The following is a 17,002-nucleotide window of genomic DNA, read 5'->3' on the forward strand; positions in this document are numbered from 1 at the left end:
TCACAGTGTTATGTGCATGAAAAGGTTCATTCCAGACCCCAAGCCCCTCTCTTTTTGATTCTAGTATCCCCATCTACCTTCCTGAGATTTTTCCAGGCCCCTTCCTTGTGATCTCCCACTGAATCAAAGAGTGGTCCTTTGAAATGCAAAGGGAGCTTCGTCCTTTTCCCTCGAGTGTGTGCACACCCAGCTCACAAGAATGCAGCAATCCACAAATCTATCTGGGGGGATTCTTCTCCTCCTCATGGCTTCACCAGGCAGGCCTGGACTTCTAAAATGGAACTCGGGCTCCTACATACTTTTTACCATTGCAGGCACACTTACTTCATGTACACTCTAAGCTTACTTGGACGTACTGCCAGCGCACATACTCACTATGTGCGTGCTGCACAACTCTTCACTCTTCATGTATTGTACTTCATGCAAGCACACATACACCCAGCACTTGCAGTCCCTGTGCACGCACTGCACAGCACTACATCTACCATATAAAGTATTCCTCTCAGGCATACATACACCTACACATGTACTAACCACTCATGTACTGCACAGTAATGCACCATCTTTGTACTGTACCCTTCACAGGCACACATGCACCTACCATACAGTCACTATTCCTGCACTCTGCAGCACTCCACATCAACCCAATGTAGTCCAAGGATGAGTTAAGCATACAGCAGAGGAACTTTAAAAAACGTGAGTCAGTCTGTAGGCCTCACCCCAGTGACACAGCGTAAAATGGTCCTGTTTACTAGTGGTGAGCACTACATAGAATGCTGCCACCACCGCGCTCATGCTGTTTAACATCTGATGAAGGCAGCAGCCTTCCATAACTATCCGAGTAGTGCTTTGGATGCCCCTCCTGTTCCAACAAGACCGCATTCCATGAGACAGGCCTGTGTCATGGTGCACATGCATGACCCGTGTTCACCTATGACATAAAAGTCAGTATTATGGATCCAGACAACAGTTCAGTGGGGTGCTCCATACAGGGTTACATGTCTTCAGCATGAAGAGAACTTTTCAAACCAAACAGTGTGCATTGTGATAGGCCTGAAAGTTTTCACTGCACGTGATTCTGGAAGTAGCTGAGTGGTATCCTAAGAATGTAGTAGCTGGAATGTTGGTTTAATTGAGTGTCGGGACATTCCAGGTTGGTGATGTCATTTGACCATAGTTCCTCTAAGGTCAGTTGATGCTGAACCTGAATGCTACTTAACCTGTGGATTGGGTGCTCTTGAATAAAGAACCTACTTGACCCTCACTAGAGTTTGCACCTTTTCTACAACCAACACAAATCTTCACATTGCAAACAGAGAGATTCACATAGCCTTTAAAGTGTAGCAACCTAATATATTGGCTGCTTAAGTGGCGTCAAGTAAAAGACTAAGATGCATACTTCACCTTTAGCTATCGGACCTCATGTTCTGGACCACGTGGTTAAATTCTCATCAGTTAAGTAAATAATCGATTGACCTTGTTCTATGGTGTTAAACCCTCAGTCTTATCAGAGTTTTAAGATTTTATATTTTCTTTTAAATTTTCACCAGCTGTAGCAATGTTGTATAGCTGACCTTTGCCAGTTCTGCATAATTAACTCTAACACACCTTTTCAGAAAATTGAACCCTTGTAACACGAGTTCCCTAATAAATATGACTATTTTGTCATTCATATGTTTGCTTTCACCTTTTCTGGACCATGATTTAAGATTGCGAGCTATATATTAGATCATGTTACATTCAGAAGACATAAAGTATTATCAAAAATATAATTCATGTTAATAGTTCAGTGTATTTGGCATAGTCTAGAATTACATTTTTGTCAGTTTATTGATCTAGTGCAGTAAAAAAAATCTGTTTTATTTAATTTTCATAAAAACCATGTGTTAGAACTGGGGGTCTCTAGTTGGCAGAGGTAGGTACCACTGTCCAAATAGGGACCCTTGCTTCTAGTCAGGGCAAGGAGATAACCCTCTGAGATAACCCCTGCTCACCCTCTAGGTAGCTTGGCACGAGCAGTCTAGGCTAACCAGAGGCAATGCGTAAAGTATTTGTACCAACACCCACAGTAACACAGTGAAAACACCACAAACTGACTCCACAACAGTTTAGAAAAATAAAGGTATTTTAATCTAAACTACACAAGACCAAAACGACAAAAATCCAACATACACAGTTCAAGAATATGGTTTCAAAAGAGTTCTTACGGTTGCGATAAAATTCTTTAGGTTGCGATAGAATTCTCTACGTTGCGATAGAATTCTCTACAGATGCGTGAAAAGTTCACAGTTGCGTCATGTTTACTCACAGTACCTTTTAGTTGCAACAAAGTTCCAAAAGCAGAAACTGGTGCGGTGGAAAACAAGTGATGCGTTGCTCCTGAGACCCTGGGGAGGCGATGCGACAGCCCCGCTGCAGCAGCGGGCGTGTTGCGGCGAATCCGGTCTGTATGGGGAGGAAGGCAACTTGTATGGATTCCGGTGCGTAGGTTCTGTAGGAAGTTTGTTCTCGCAAAGGCACGATGCGACGATCTCGTAGGGGTTGCGACGATCTCCGGGGCGACGATGCGCGATCCAGCGGTGATCCTCTCTCTCGCAGCTCCTCGATGCGATGGTTCTGCAACGATGCTCGCAGCGACGTGATGCGTCCGCAAGCAAGCGGTGCGGCGATCTCACCCAGCGACGACAGGCTCTGCGACGACACTCGCAGCGATGTTCGACTTTCCCGCACCGGTCTGGTGCGTCCCGCAAATGAAGGATGCGACGGCTCTGGCAGCGGCGTTAGGCGCTGTGACGATCTCGACCTTCGTAGCGGCGGGAAACTTCTCGCACTGTCGGGGATGCGCTCCGCAAGCGAGCGATGCAACACTTTTCAATTGCAAAAGTCTCTCAAGCTTAGTTTCAAGCTTCCCAGCACAGGTACAACTTCCAGAGGCCCCACAACTGGATCAAGCACTCTAGGAAGGACATAACTCACTCAGCAGAGTTCAGAGAAGCTGGGGATGAAGTCCTTTTGTTCCTGGGACTTCAGAACAGGGAGCCAGCTCTACTCAGGCCCTTGGAGATTCCTTCAAGACAGGGGACACAGCTCAACAGCAAAGTGCTTCCCCTCTCCTTGGCAGCAAAGCAACAGGTCAGTCCAGCAGAGCAACAGCAGGACAGTCTTCCGTCTTCTGTTTCAGCTTTCTCCTTGGCAGAGGTTCCTTCTTGATTCCAGGATGATCTAATTTTCTGTTGTCAGGGGTCCTGTACTTATACCCCTAAAGTCTTTGTTCTCTCTGTGCACGTGGGCCCTGAGCCCGGTCTGAACCAGTTCTGGGTGTTTCCTGAGTACTTTGTTTTGCTGGCTTCTTCTTTCCTTTCAGAGTGAGGGGCAGGGTCGTCAGCCGCCAAGCAGGAGGTGGAGCCAGCATTGTGGAAGGCAGGCACAGCCATATTCAGGCCCAGGTGCTAACTCCTCCCACCACTCCAGTTGCAAATGCAGTCATTCATCCTAGGGCTGACTCAGCCAGCCTCCTGGGGCATCCCCAGCCCCTGTCACTCTCAAACCAGACAGTCAATACACAAACAGGCCCAGGCACCCAGAAGGGTCAGACAAGAGAACAGCAACTTTCTAAAAGTGCTGTTCTCAAACACAGGATTTAAAACCAACCTTTCCTAAAAGATGTGTTATTAAATTCTGAGTTCAGGGATACTAGATACTTATGTCCTATCTTGTTCCTATGGGAAGAAATGCTGTTAACCACTGTAGCCAGCATCCCCCATGTTAATCTATGGAGCAAGATAGCCTTACAATAGTGAAAAACGAAAATGGCTGCCATTCACTACCAGAGCATGTCACCTGCACTAGTACATGCTCTACCTTTTACATACACTGCACACTGCCCAGGGGGGTACCTTGGGCCTTCCATAGGGGTGACTGATGCGCACAAAAAGGGAAGGGTTAGGCCTGGTCAGTGGGGACACTGACCAGGAGGACATGGCATTTCTAAACTGCACACAGGCACTGCAGTGTCAGTCCTGAGACATCATTTTAGGGCTACTCCTGTGGGTGGCACAATCAGTGCTGCAGGCCCACTAGTAGCATTTGTCATCACCAGCCCTGGCACACCCAGTGCACTTTACTAGGGACTTCATGGTGATACAAATATGCCAAACATGTATATCCAATCAGAATAACAATTTACATAGGGAGCACTTACACTCTGGCACTGATCAGCAGTGGTAAAGTGTCCAAAGCATCTAAAGCAGCAAAAACGAAATCCAGCACAGCATCAAAAATACAGGAGGTTCAGGCAAAAAGATAGGGGGAAACCACGCCAAAGATGCCAGGTCTAACACCATGAAAGCATAGTGTGCAGTATAAAGTACATACTCAAATACATAGGTAATGTAAAACCATGTTAAAAGCAAGAAAATGCACAGTGACACATCATAGCTAAGAAACTAGCTTTTTTCTTATATACATCATTGAGCTTAAAAGGCTTGTCATTCTAAAGCAATTTTCATCAGAAGAAAATAGTTTGAAGAACAAAATTGCAGGTTTGGCATTGGTTAAAATTAATTTGGTGAAGGATACGCAATATAAAGTGTCTACGTGGTGTATGATAAAATTTGCAGAAGAGAACAATGTGCAAAGTGCCTTATGTAGATATTTTGTCTCAGGGTCAATTGACCAAGACATCCGACCAATCATTTATTCACCGGAAGCTAACTAGATTGTGTAAAATGTCTAATCTTAAGCGAGTTAGCAAAAACTGGTGTTGAAGATTCTGCACTAGCCTAAGATAGGGTTACACACCATTTTTACAGGAAGCAACTGGTTTTTGATAGCACTGGGTTTCATCAATTCCTGGGTCAGCCTTTGATCTTCAAGTACATGCAGACATAGGGTCTGATTTAGATCTTTGTGGACAGGTTAACTCCATCGCAGCGGTGACAGATATCCTGTCTGCCGAAATATAAATCCCATTATATCCTTTGGGATTTATATTGCGACAGACTGGATATCCATCACTGTTGTGACGGAGTAACCCGTCCGCGAGATATAACTCATTCACATAGTTTCTTAAAGTCATTTCTCGTAACTATGTGTAGTGGTTCAGGTACGGTAAAATACTCATCCTGTCCAATATCCGATGTAAATTGTTTAACAAATTTTAACCAGGGTATAAGATGGAAGTAACTCAACCTAGGACAATCATCAATAAGTTATCGGTTTAAAATAGTAAACTCAGAGGTCCATACCTTGTGCCACAATACAATTGGCTGATTTTAAATCAGGTCGACTTTAAACCTCCCCCCCCACCCCCCCCGTTCACAGTGGCTTACAGTCCTGGATCAGCTTTTGGGAGCTGGTGAAAGATTCTTAAGGAGATAGTTCTCAACCGTTTGAGAATGGCTAACGTTGGCATAGCCCCAGATCCCAGCCCCGCAAAGAGCAACTAAGACACATTTTACATTATAAATAGTAAGCATCTCTCACATGTTTCGTGCCTAGTTTGGCAGCAAACCTTAAAAGAGCATTTAAAGGTTGTGCAGCTTAAGTTATTCACTGCAGGAGAGCATGTGCCATGTTCATTGAAGAATATACCCAGATAAAAATATGTGGGGGTAAAACTTAAATTAGAATCACATGCCAGAAGATTCTGGAACTTCCTTGTGTTCCTCCCAAATATCATAACAAAAGTCTTGCTTTTATTGACGGTCAAGCAAAGCTCAGACATATCATTAATAAAACAGGTGAGTATACTGTGTAGGCCCAAAGGGTTACATGACATAAGGACTGCATCGTCAGTGTACAGCAAACAAAGGATTGGTCTATGGCCAATTTGAGGGAGATCTTTACAGTTGTCACTTAGTGTAGAGCCTAAGCTATTGATGTTTAGGGTGAACAAAAAAGGCACTAAAATGCAGCCCTGTCTAACCCCTCTTTCAAGCTTAAAGGCACCAGTACATTCAACCCTACTGCCAAAGCGCACTCTAGCCTGTCCCCTGTGTGAGAAGTTGGCCTGGCTCATGCTGTCCACTATTCTAGTGGGCACCTTGCACCAGTCCAAACGACCCTTATTGATGGTAGGTTAAGACAACCTTTATAGAAAGCTATCCTAGTTGTAGCTGTGGGTAGCAGCCTTCAGGCTAAGTCTAGGAGGAATGTAAAGCAGCTTGTTTTACCAGTCTATAATATCGTGAATGACCAAATGGAAGGAGAACCACACCAGGTTTATATATAAAATATATGTATTTATTCTAAACACATCCCTCTAGTCTCTTTATGAGGCTAGAGGCGAAAGTACATACAGATAACTCAATAGCACACAGTAAATTAGCACAATATATGTTGAGCCCCAGGGACGTACTAAACCATATATTAAGAAAGTGGTATAAGAACCACAACTTGACTAGACACAAGACCTAGAGTCTGTAGAAGGGCTGGGGTCACAAGGAACCACCCAAGGTAGTGACACAGTGGACCCACAAGGGACGCGTGCAGTGTCTAAACACAGCAGCGGATCACCATTAACTTCTATGGGGAAAGTCGCTGTTGGAAATTTATAGATAAAGGACATTTAGGAGAAGACTTTGAGCAAACCCCTTTAGACTTAAGGGGTTCTAGGGCCAACACCCACGGGAGCACTGGTGTACTCGAGTTACCACACCCAGGGAAGCCGGGTGCATAGGTGTCTTTTGGTGTAGGGAATAATTGTCGTTTCCAATGGCGATCTGCTGCAAAGTGCTGCTGCCGAAGAAGTGGAAAGTGTCTGTTGTGATCCAAGCCTGGATCAAAGATGAGAAGAACCTGAAAGCAAAGGGGACAGAGTCAGGATCAATAGCCAGTGACCAGGGGCATGATAGATGAATGCCCACAGATGTCGGTGATTTCAGGTGAAGAAGGTGAAGCTTGACTCTTCAGCCACGAGGACCAGGAGGCGTCGACGATGACCAGGTTCTGGAATCGAGCTGTCCCACGAAGGATGTCGAATGCTGCGGTGTCGGTGCCTAGATTGAATGCAACAAGCCTTGGCAACAGCAACCCATGCAGGAATCAAAGAAAGGCTTCGGTGTGGACCAGCAAGGTCCAAGGGACTCACTACATGATGGGGAGTTAGGGCACATCTGGAGCAACTAGGGAAGCCCAAGGAAAATCAGAGTTGCCTTCACTGGGACCCACCAGTCAACGGACAAGGGATCACGAAGGAGCCTCGAGCTGAAATGCAAGAAGTGGGCTCACAGAACACTCGTGGAGTATATGCCCACAATCTTTAGTGCAGATGGTGCTCGGGGCTTGGGCTGTAAGTAACCTAAAGCACAACTTCAAGAGACGTCGAGAAGTCAATGCACTAGCAAATGTGCACGATGTCCATGAGTTCCGGTTCCACGTCACTCACGAGGGCTGCGGGTATCAGCTTTGCTGGGGACTCGGTCGGCCTCTGAGAAGTCTGGAAATCCTCTTCCTGTGTTGCAAATACTTCGGAGTCCGGCAGGAGTTTGGGAAATGCAGACCGGCAAGATGCTTCGTTGGTGCCTGCCAAGCAGGGGAGTCACTCCTCGACCCCAAGGGAGATTCTTCCGTCCTCTAGTCTTTAGTTGAGCGTCGAAGTTCCAGGATTCAGTTTCAGAGATTAGTCTAGGTGTAGTCTAAAGTCCTGTTGCCAGGGGTTCCTTACTTATTCTAAAGAAAGGGGTTGGGCATACTCTGGGGACCCACCTATGGGAGGGTCTGGAAAGAGGGGTGGCTACACCCATTTCCTTTGTTCAGTTTCGTGCCAGAGCAGGAGCTGGTGGCCCTTGCAACCGGTTTGAACTGGACTATGCACAGGGATGCCAAATGTGCCCCCAGTGCTGACTTCAAAGCACTCTGAGTGCACCCACCCAGCCCCAGTACACTAAAGCCTGTCTGAGAGGTGGTTATACCTCCCTGTGACAGGAAACCTATTGTCCAGGCCTCCCCTGCCGGAGTTTCGGTCAGCAGCAGGAGGCCAGACTCGTGTCTGTGGCTGCAGCATCCATTTTGTGATGCCAGGGCTCTTTTAAACTATTACTGGTAAAACCAGTGTGTACATGTCTCTCCCTCTAGAAGGGTGGAATTCTACCCCCGGTAGATTCCAAAGTGTTTGACACCAAACACGACATGTTTCCATGCAGCCATTCCAAAGTTAGCATTTACAGCAAGGTTAGAATGCACTTAAGAGTATATGGTCTGGCTGCATCACTGAACAGCCCCTGGGAATAGATTCTGAAGTTTGCAGAGGGATCCTGCTCATGCATGGGCACCCTCTCATACAAAACCAAGCATCCTCCCTTCAGGATTGATAAGGCCTGCCATAGGGGTGAGTGATAGGTTTACATGTGCAGTGATTTAAGGTAGATGTAGGTAACCTATATCTTAGTAAGGGGTGCACGCACCACCTTACCCAAGCTGCAGTAGCAGTCCTGTGGTGTCATTTTGGAAGGTTTCCCAGGAGTGGCATAATGCATGCTGCACCCCTAGTAGGACTCATAAGGGTACCCCAGTAACCAAACTGGAGTGTACCTATTGTACATGGAATCAATTTAGAGAGGAAAGCAGATAGGCTGGGGCCCTGAATAACAGGTTCCTAGCCAAACTAAGTCAAAAACCATCAAAATACCAGGAAAAAAATGGGGGCAACCATGTAGTCAGATTCCACCTTCCTACACCCTGGAGTGCAGTTTTCTTATGAACGCAATTATCGAGAAGGGTCCACCCAAAACTCAGATAGAATAGCTTGCAGTTGGCTATAAAGGATACAACCAAATGCCCTCAACAGTTAGACAAAGGCTAGATACAGCTGGCCCTTTTTCATTAAAGTGTATTTGGCAATGATCAGGTTGAGATTGAGCCTCTACTCAATTGTTACATGCCCTCTGCGAAAACCGTTCTGGACACCTGAAAGGATACTAGATGCTTTAGCCCATTCTTCAAGACGACTCAGTACAATTTTCCCTGTAACTTTTAACAGTGAATCGAGTAGGATGTAGGGCGGAAGCAAGCAGGTTTAGAACGGTCCCCTTTCTTGAAGATAGGTACGATGACATACTCTGACCATGAGTCCAGGATGCCAGAACAGGAACAGGTCGCTAAGACCCTAGTCAAAATAGGTCTCTACAGGGATAGGTTAGCCATGAACAAGTCGACAGGGACACCATGTAGCCCAGGGCTTTCCTGCCCATGCTGCCCATTATTGCCCTGATGATTTTATCCATAGTAAATGAAACATTTCTAAAACCACAGGGTGCCGGAGAATCAGAGCCCTGCTTATGCAAACTAGGGATGGAGTAAATCTCAGAGAAATGCGCATCCCAGTTGGAGTCATTAATGGCCATCTCCGATCTTGGGTTGCTGTCGTCCCTAACAAGAGGGCTATTAACACGTGCAAAAAGGCTGACATATCCTTAGCCAAGCTGGCTTCAGTCAGGGTTCTCCACGCCTGGTGCTTTAGCTCCTTTTTCCTAGTCTTCAGTGCTAACGCATACTCAGACCTACAGCCACTCGCTTCCACAGGGCAGCACAGCGATTTATTGAGAGCCTTCACTAGGAGCTTGTGGGCTGTACAATTCCTAGCGAACCGCCCTAGCCTAGGGAGTTCAACTGGGATTTAGTTTTAGTTAAAGCTTGTTTGATCCCATTATAGATCTTGATGAAAGCATTCGTATTCTCCTTGCCATTTGTTAAGTCATTTACACAAATGTCAAAGGCAACAATATGAGTGGCCGGATTGACCCCCGAAGTGCCACTTTAGGTGGATAGCAAAGCATAATCAAGGGGGCACTCGGAAGGATTAATTTTTAGATCACATATTTATTTCACTTTTAAACTTGGAGGAAAATGATCACTCATAGCAATTGAGGGGATGGTAAAAGTCACATAATAGATTTCAAGGTTGTCTGTGGCAAGAATGTAATCAATGACTGTGTTATAGCCACGACCATTAAAAGTAGGATGAAAAGGAAATGGAGGAGTGTATAATTCATTGGCAAAGGCCAGGCTAAACTTGATCGATAAATCAGTCGACTTCATTCCGTGTGCATCATGACTAAAGTGTGTGTGGTCATTGCTGTAAGAATCCACCATGCCAAACACCTTTTTATGAGGGAGATAATATAACCTGGTGTTGAAATCACCTCTCCACAGTAACAGACATTCCTTTCCTTCAATGCGATGCAACCTATCCAAATCATATTTAAGTTGGGCTAGCACTGTAGCAAAATATACTGGCAAAGCATTATTATATAAAATCATAATTACAAAATTGGAATTGTGCACAATTTCCCAAAGAATAATCACATAGTAAGGAGAGTTGGACTCTATCTTCAGCATAAGCGAAGGCAGTGCATTTGGGATGAAAATAGCCAACCCGCCTTAGATCCACCTGCGTTCGAAGGAACTGCAGGTTGGTAGAATGTTCTAAGTAAGTTCGGTTGACCAAGTCTCCTGGAGACAGAGAAAATGAAAATCCTGAATAAACTTGGCCAAGAAATTGATGACCACTTCGAAAGTAGACCGGCCACGTTCCAAAATCGGAACTTGCTTGATGGAGAAGGATCCGAGTTCACAGGCAGGGGAGCTAGCTTGGTCTGATAGCCCACACTAGACGGAGAGTAAGGTTTGAAGGAGCTAGAATCAAGGGCAAGAAGGAAAATCCATCTTCATGGAGAAAAGTAGCACAGGGGTAGTAGACGAGGAGTTGTTCTTCATCTTAGTGCAGTTGTTCAAAGATAACTTTATACTTCTATGCATGGCAATATTTTAATAATATTATTTTTAAAAGCATTACATACAAATGTATTGAGATGCACCGTCTTGGTTACTGTAAGTAAATGAAGTGAGCCGTGCTTCTTAAGCAGTATTTTCAAATAAAAAATGTGGCCGCCTCAAAATTCCAATGATATGAAATGTCGTAAACCTGAATCGTAAATTATGTTTTTTTTTATTCACAGATATGGGCAAAAGAGTATGCTCTGTCTGTTGTGCTGCAGAACCACCTGTCTGAGAAGCAGGAAGCAATCCTTCAAGGCACTATAAACAGATTAAATGGCCTCAGCGAGGAGTACGTATGACTTTCAAGAGCTCAATGTATGTTAATAGAGCTAGTTCAAGCTTGTCCCAAATAAAAGAGCTGAAGAGGTCACATTAAAACCCAGGGTTGGGCAGTGCAACCAGTCTGCATCTGGTTGCATAATTAGACGCATAATTATTAATTCATCTGTATCCATTAGTCGAGGAATGCTAAGAATCCATCGAGTTGTGTCAACCTTAAGGAGCAAACCTGCTGAATATACAAATGTTCCTTTGGGAATATTTACACTAAATGTATTTATTTACTCCCCCATCCAACTTGTGGTGCTATAACAATTACGTCAAAATTGCCTTTTTAATTCTACTTTGAAGATTGCATGACTGCAGGAAAGACTCACATTTCCGACTTTTCAAAACCTGATTCCTGCTAGGAGTCTAAAGGGCTAAACATTAATCATTTTTCCTAAAAGTTGACCATAACGCCAGTGTGCCTACTTCATAATTATAACTTAAATATATCATATTTGCAAGATTCTGTTGGCACAATAATGATTTGCCTGAATTTATACATTTTATTTCATCATAATTGATGGATTTTGTTATGGGAATCTCTATATTTGCGAAAGTTTGATTGGTCCACTATGACACCACGAATGTGAATTATCGTTGGACACTGGTGCAAATGACTAGCTCCAAAAAGGGTCACGTGGAACTACTGGAAACAATATGTATTGCTCTAATTAGGAGCTGTCCCTGCAGTTAGGTATCTGCTTCTCCCCTTGCTGATGGGCATCATTTTACTAAATGAACTTCAATGTGTGTTTTTTTGTAGATCTGCTACATTTGTGTTTCAGCGGCACAAGCTGCTTCTGTGCTCTCTTCTAAGAATGATATCTTTGCGCATTGTTGTGATGGCCACTCAGACTCATATGAAGGTCTGCCGGAAAAAAAGTCTTCTGCAGGAACTGAGGGAACAGCATCTTGTAGAAACGAGAACAACCCACTGTCCAGATGAAAACAAGTGGCAACTGCACAAGGAAATGGTATGTTTTGTAAACGTGGTTTGTTTTGTGTACTATTTATAGAGTTGCTCATGTGTCATAATTGATTTTAAATCCAAAAATGCTGGTTCCAATGGGTGGTTTCATCCCGCAGGCTCATAATCTAATGAACTAAGACTTAAGAGACAAACTGGAATCAGAACATTTCACACCACCACCAGGGCTGTAAGAAATGTATTTACACCCCATCTTCCCCCGTTAACTATAGCGAATGCCACTCTATCATTTTCTGCTGTGTTTGTTTGTTTCATCAGTGGGAGGTATGCGTGCCCCTGAAGCTTTAGACTTTAAGCATTGCACACGATGTGAGTATATGCGATGATTGTATGTTATTGACACCACCATGACATGAAGACTGCACATTTTCCATTTCATGCATCCTAAATCTGTGAACGAGAGAACGGCCAAGCTGTGCAATCACCTTCTCTGCCCGATTAAGAAGGGAGGACTTGATCCTCTAGGTCTAGGCAGATCCCTGAATCTCGATAGATATTGCCTGTTTGTATCAGTTGAAAGTACCCCAGCTCTCATTGTCCTTAAAGCGTCCAGCCCCAGCTTTTGTCCACTACATTTATAACATGGCAAACTGGGTCAGCCTACTTAAGCCACTGTTTAACTTCACTTTCAGTTACTGCATTTTGATCTTTCACGAGGAGAGCATTCACACATTAGGTACTTCCCTTCAGTTCCAGTGTTTTTCTTTTTACTTTATAATTAATTTAGTGTTGTCTTTGTGTTTAGAGCCTGGCGTGATAGCAGAACGCTTTTCATGTGAGCACAGAGCACGTTCCAGCTTTTTCAGATCACACCTCCTGCTAATGCTCTTGTAAATTCCTTTTTTAGAGTGGCCTTGTTTATATGGCTGCTGCTATGTTACATCAGCTCACATGAACTCTGAATATAAGACATTAAGTGTGCTCTATCAATCTAGCCAACCATGTCTTTCTTTCTTTACCTTCTTTCTTTCATTCTTGTCTTCTATCTCTTTTGCCTTTTCTTTCCTTCCTTCCGTCCTTCTTTCCTTAAGGCATGATGCAGGCCTGTCTCACAGATTGCCTTCTTGTTAGACCAGGATGGCCCCCAAAGTGCTACCCTCAAAGTGGTGGAAGGCTACCACCTTCGCCAAGTGTTAAGCAGCACCAGCGCGGTGGTGGCAGCATACAGTGTAGTGATCAGTAGAAGTGAATAGGTTAGTTTTACCCTGTGTCACTAAAGTGAGGCCTACAGGCCTACTCACCTTTTCAAAGTTCCGCTGCTGTGTGTTTAACTCAACCTTGAGCTACATCAGGTAGATGAAGAGTGCTGCGCAGTGCAGGAGTAGTGACTCTACTCTGGATGTATGTGTGCTTGGGATGGGTAAAGTACAGGGATAGAGCAGTGCGACAATCAGCTTTGCAGCCTCTCCTGCTGTGAAAGACAGCCTTTTAAGAGGAAAGAAGAGAAAGAAAAGTGTACACTTCAAAAGAAGCTGATCCCCGACATAAAACTTCAAAGCCTCTCTCCCTAAATTACATTTGGTGTCTGAAAATGGACTATAAGAAGGGGAAGTTCAGACCCCAAAATGTGACACCTGCCAAACAGCCAAACGGGCTGTGTGAGAAGGGGAAGCTCTGCAAGACTTCTGCCTGTGACCAGGGCTGGGGCCAAGGTATGCTGGTCTCCTTGCTGGGATATCACCCAGGAAAACCAAGACCTCCTTCCCTGGAGCCTGGAGCACCAGCAATTGCTTGCTTGCCAAAAGCAGTTCGACCTGTGAGAAAGGACTCCCTGTATGAGAAAATGACTGTGCAATGATCAGATTATTGCCCATATTTAGTATTGTTTCAACAACCCCCGTATGCCAGGAGAGGGTCGCCGTGGACACAGCCATGCATCGAGCATCATGTGGGGAGTGCTAAGCCTGTACGGTCTCATTGCTGTGAGCCTGCATGCCAGAGGGGACCATCGTTGAAGTGATTGTGCGACAAGCACCCAAAGACTCATGTCTGCCTTAGCAGCAAACCCGTATGCCAGGAGGGGCTGCCGTGGTGTCGGTGATTCCCCCGGAGGAATCTGAGCTTTTCCGTTAAGTGCCACAGCAACCCCGTATGCCAGGAGGGGCTGCCAGTACTAACTTTGCAAAGAGAGTGGACCATTGCCTGGGAAAAGAGAGAGGCTGCCCACAGCAGGTCCATCTTGCACATTGTTATCTACCCCCAAGGAATGTGGAGGATGCCGAGAAAGTTGTCACACCATCACTGGGTTCCAGTCGGGAAATCAGAGATAGAATCACCCCCCACCACTTACTCCCCATGTGGAGAAAACTGACTTATGCATCTCCACTGGCTGGCAGCATCACCTATCACTCTGGACAGCTGCTCAAGAGACAGCTTGTGCCAGCTAGGTGCTGCTGCATTTACTGCGAGCAACCCAACTTCTCCGAATGGGACCAGAGCTTGCGAGTGTCTGTGGTCAGGGCACCTGCTGAAATACTTCTGTGCTGCAGGAGTGGGTAAGACTTAGGTCGGGTCTGTTGGACCCCAGGGGACTCACTACTGAAGGTGCTGCGGCACCATGGACACTTTTGACTAATTCCTAAAGAGTTAAAGGGGAATTCTTGAGTATGGTCCACTAGTGAGCATTACCTGGATGCAGTCACCAGTGAATGGGGAATAACCCCGATCGCATTGCAAGGATGATGGTGGGACAGGTAGCTGCCACATAGACACCAAAGGTGATTGTGTTGTCGCTTACAAATGTTATTTCTTTGATTGCGTAATGTTAGAAATAAAATACTTCTTTTTCATACAAAAACAAGTATTTGACTGGACATTGATTTATTGACATTGCTGTGTGCACTTTGAGATATTGAGCCGTGTTCACTAACCTGTATCTACCCTTCCTACCTGAAGGAGCCTTTGATTGCTCATCAACAGCTACCACTGAGAGTCAAGTGCAGAAGGGGTACTTATCCCAGTTCCTTAAGATCCAAAGTAAGTCACATCCCGGGACACCAGTAGTAAAAGTTCTTAACCACCATGGTTGTGTGCAGTAGCCGTTGTGTGCCCTGTGGTCGTCTGAAAGGAGTTTTGACACATCTTTCCGACTTTTTCTTTCTTGCTTGCTTTCCTTCCTGCTTGATTTTTTCTTTCTTTCTTTCTTTCTTTCTTTCCTTCCCTCTTTGTTTCTTGCCTTCTTTCTCAAAGGCAAGATGCTGGCAGCCAATGCCAGACAATTTAGCTTTATTTGGTCTTTGTGTATGACATACTGACTTTTCAGCTAAACATCATCCATTAGTCTGCTGTTACGTCATTCAAATTTTTTTCCACCCACGCCAGCATGCATCAAAGGGCAATGCGTCTGCCCACTAAAGCCACTGGCTGACTTCACTGTTGTTTATGGCATGCTGCCTTTAAGTGTGAGACAATTTTATGGTAATGAGACCCAAAAAAACTTTTTTCCATTTAGCCAATTTATTTTTTATATATTGATGTGGATCCTGCAGCTTCTTGACAATATCGTTTTACAAAAACCATGTCAAAACAAATTATGAATTGCCAAAAGGACGGTGGCCTATGCTAGACCTATTGGCTTTGCCAGTGTGTGTTGTCTTGGTGATTACTGTGTCCTCACACCCTCCCACATGTTTTTTGTTTTAATATTCTGATAAATTTGAACACTAACCGATTCTTTTTTACGGAATTCCATTACTGGATTTCCAGATCTTTATTTTACCTAATTTTGTAGTTTTTTAGATTGGTAACTTTATTACTTTTTTAAATCACTGTATTTGCATTTGAATGTGCAATCAAAGGACTGTTTAAAATTTGAAAATTTTTAAATCAATTCAAAAACTTAAACTTTCAGCCCTTATTCTAGGCTATATAGGCTTTCACTTTAACGTATTGTGATCATGTTTGAAAAGATTGCTGATTGAAATTGAAGAACAAGTGCTTACATATAATGCACTTATGCTCATAGAAGATCTTCTTTTCTTGTACTTTGTTTTATAGACAACATCGTATAGGCTGTGAAGCATTTCATTAGATGACAAAATACTCAAGGCCTAATTGCGAGTTTGGCGGTCCATAGGACTGCCAAACCAGCAATGGTGTGGCGGCTATGCCGCAAGTGCGGTCTAATCGCCTTATTACAACTTCAGCAGTCGGACCACCATGGGACCACTGCAACCGCTGGGGGCCCACAATCCCTCTGCGGTGGTGTGGCAGTCTGGTGCAGCAATCGGCTGGCATGCCACTGCTGCACAGCCAAGCATATTATGACTTTCCTGACCTCCACATGGTGGTGATCCTGTGATCAAAAGTGTGGTGGTCAAAAAAGTAGGGGGCCCTAGATGGCCCCCTGGTGCACCCTTTGCATGGGGATGCATGCAGGTGAGCACACGGTACCCTAGTTTGTGCACTGTACCAGTCCATGCCATGCAAGAACGGGCTTTGGTGTTCCCATTGCGATGCCTTTCTAAGGCTCACCACCTGGGACCGCCAAAGCACCACCCACTGGAAAAAGCCTAATCTGGCAGGCATTCAAGTGTGGCTGTGTGGGAGTGGGATGCTGGCGTGGTCACCCGCTCCCATACTACTAAACTCGTAATCAGGCCTTTAGACTTTAGGACCACATTCATTTCTTCTGCTTAAAAATGGTACACATCATTTGTTTTCAGACAGCAATTGTTTGTGGTACATTAATATATTGCATATTTATTGTATGTATGATGTATATTTATTTGTTTGTGGCCACCAAAAACTCAGAATTGTCTGGCAAGGAACACTTTATCCACACCTTGTCGTTAGAATGGAAGGGAAAAAGTGAAAGGATTGGATACCTAAATATTCCTTTATCTTTAATGGCAAAACATGAGCCATATACATGAAGTTACATATTCATTTGCGTACTTATTTTAAAGT

At 44.6% G+C, this 17,002-nt stretch overlaps 1 protein-coding gene across 1 annotated transcript in view; it reads left to right on the forward strand.

The window, feature by feature from the left end:
• The window catches only part of EVC (EvC ciliary complex subunit 1), a 675,738-nt gene that overhangs the window by 534,528 nt on the left and 124,208 nt on the right, over positions 1-17,002 (forward strand). Inside the window, exons 13-14 of the mRNA XM_078678487.1 lie at positions 10,959-11,068; positions 11,870-12,080. Coding sequence (XP_078534613.1) covers positions 10,959-11,068; positions 11,870-12,080 — 321 coding nt within the window. The remainder of the gene's footprint in view (positions 1-10,958; positions 11,069-11,869; positions 12,081-17,002) is intronic.

This window comes from Lissotriton helveticus, chromosome 2_2 (genome assembly GCF_964261635.1).
Source record: "Lissotriton helveticus chromosome 2_2, aLisHel1.1, whole genome shotgun sequence".
Classification (NCBI taxonomy): domain Eukaryota; kingdom Metazoa; phylum Chordata; class Amphibia; order Caudata; family Salamandridae; genus Lissotriton; species Lissotriton helveticus.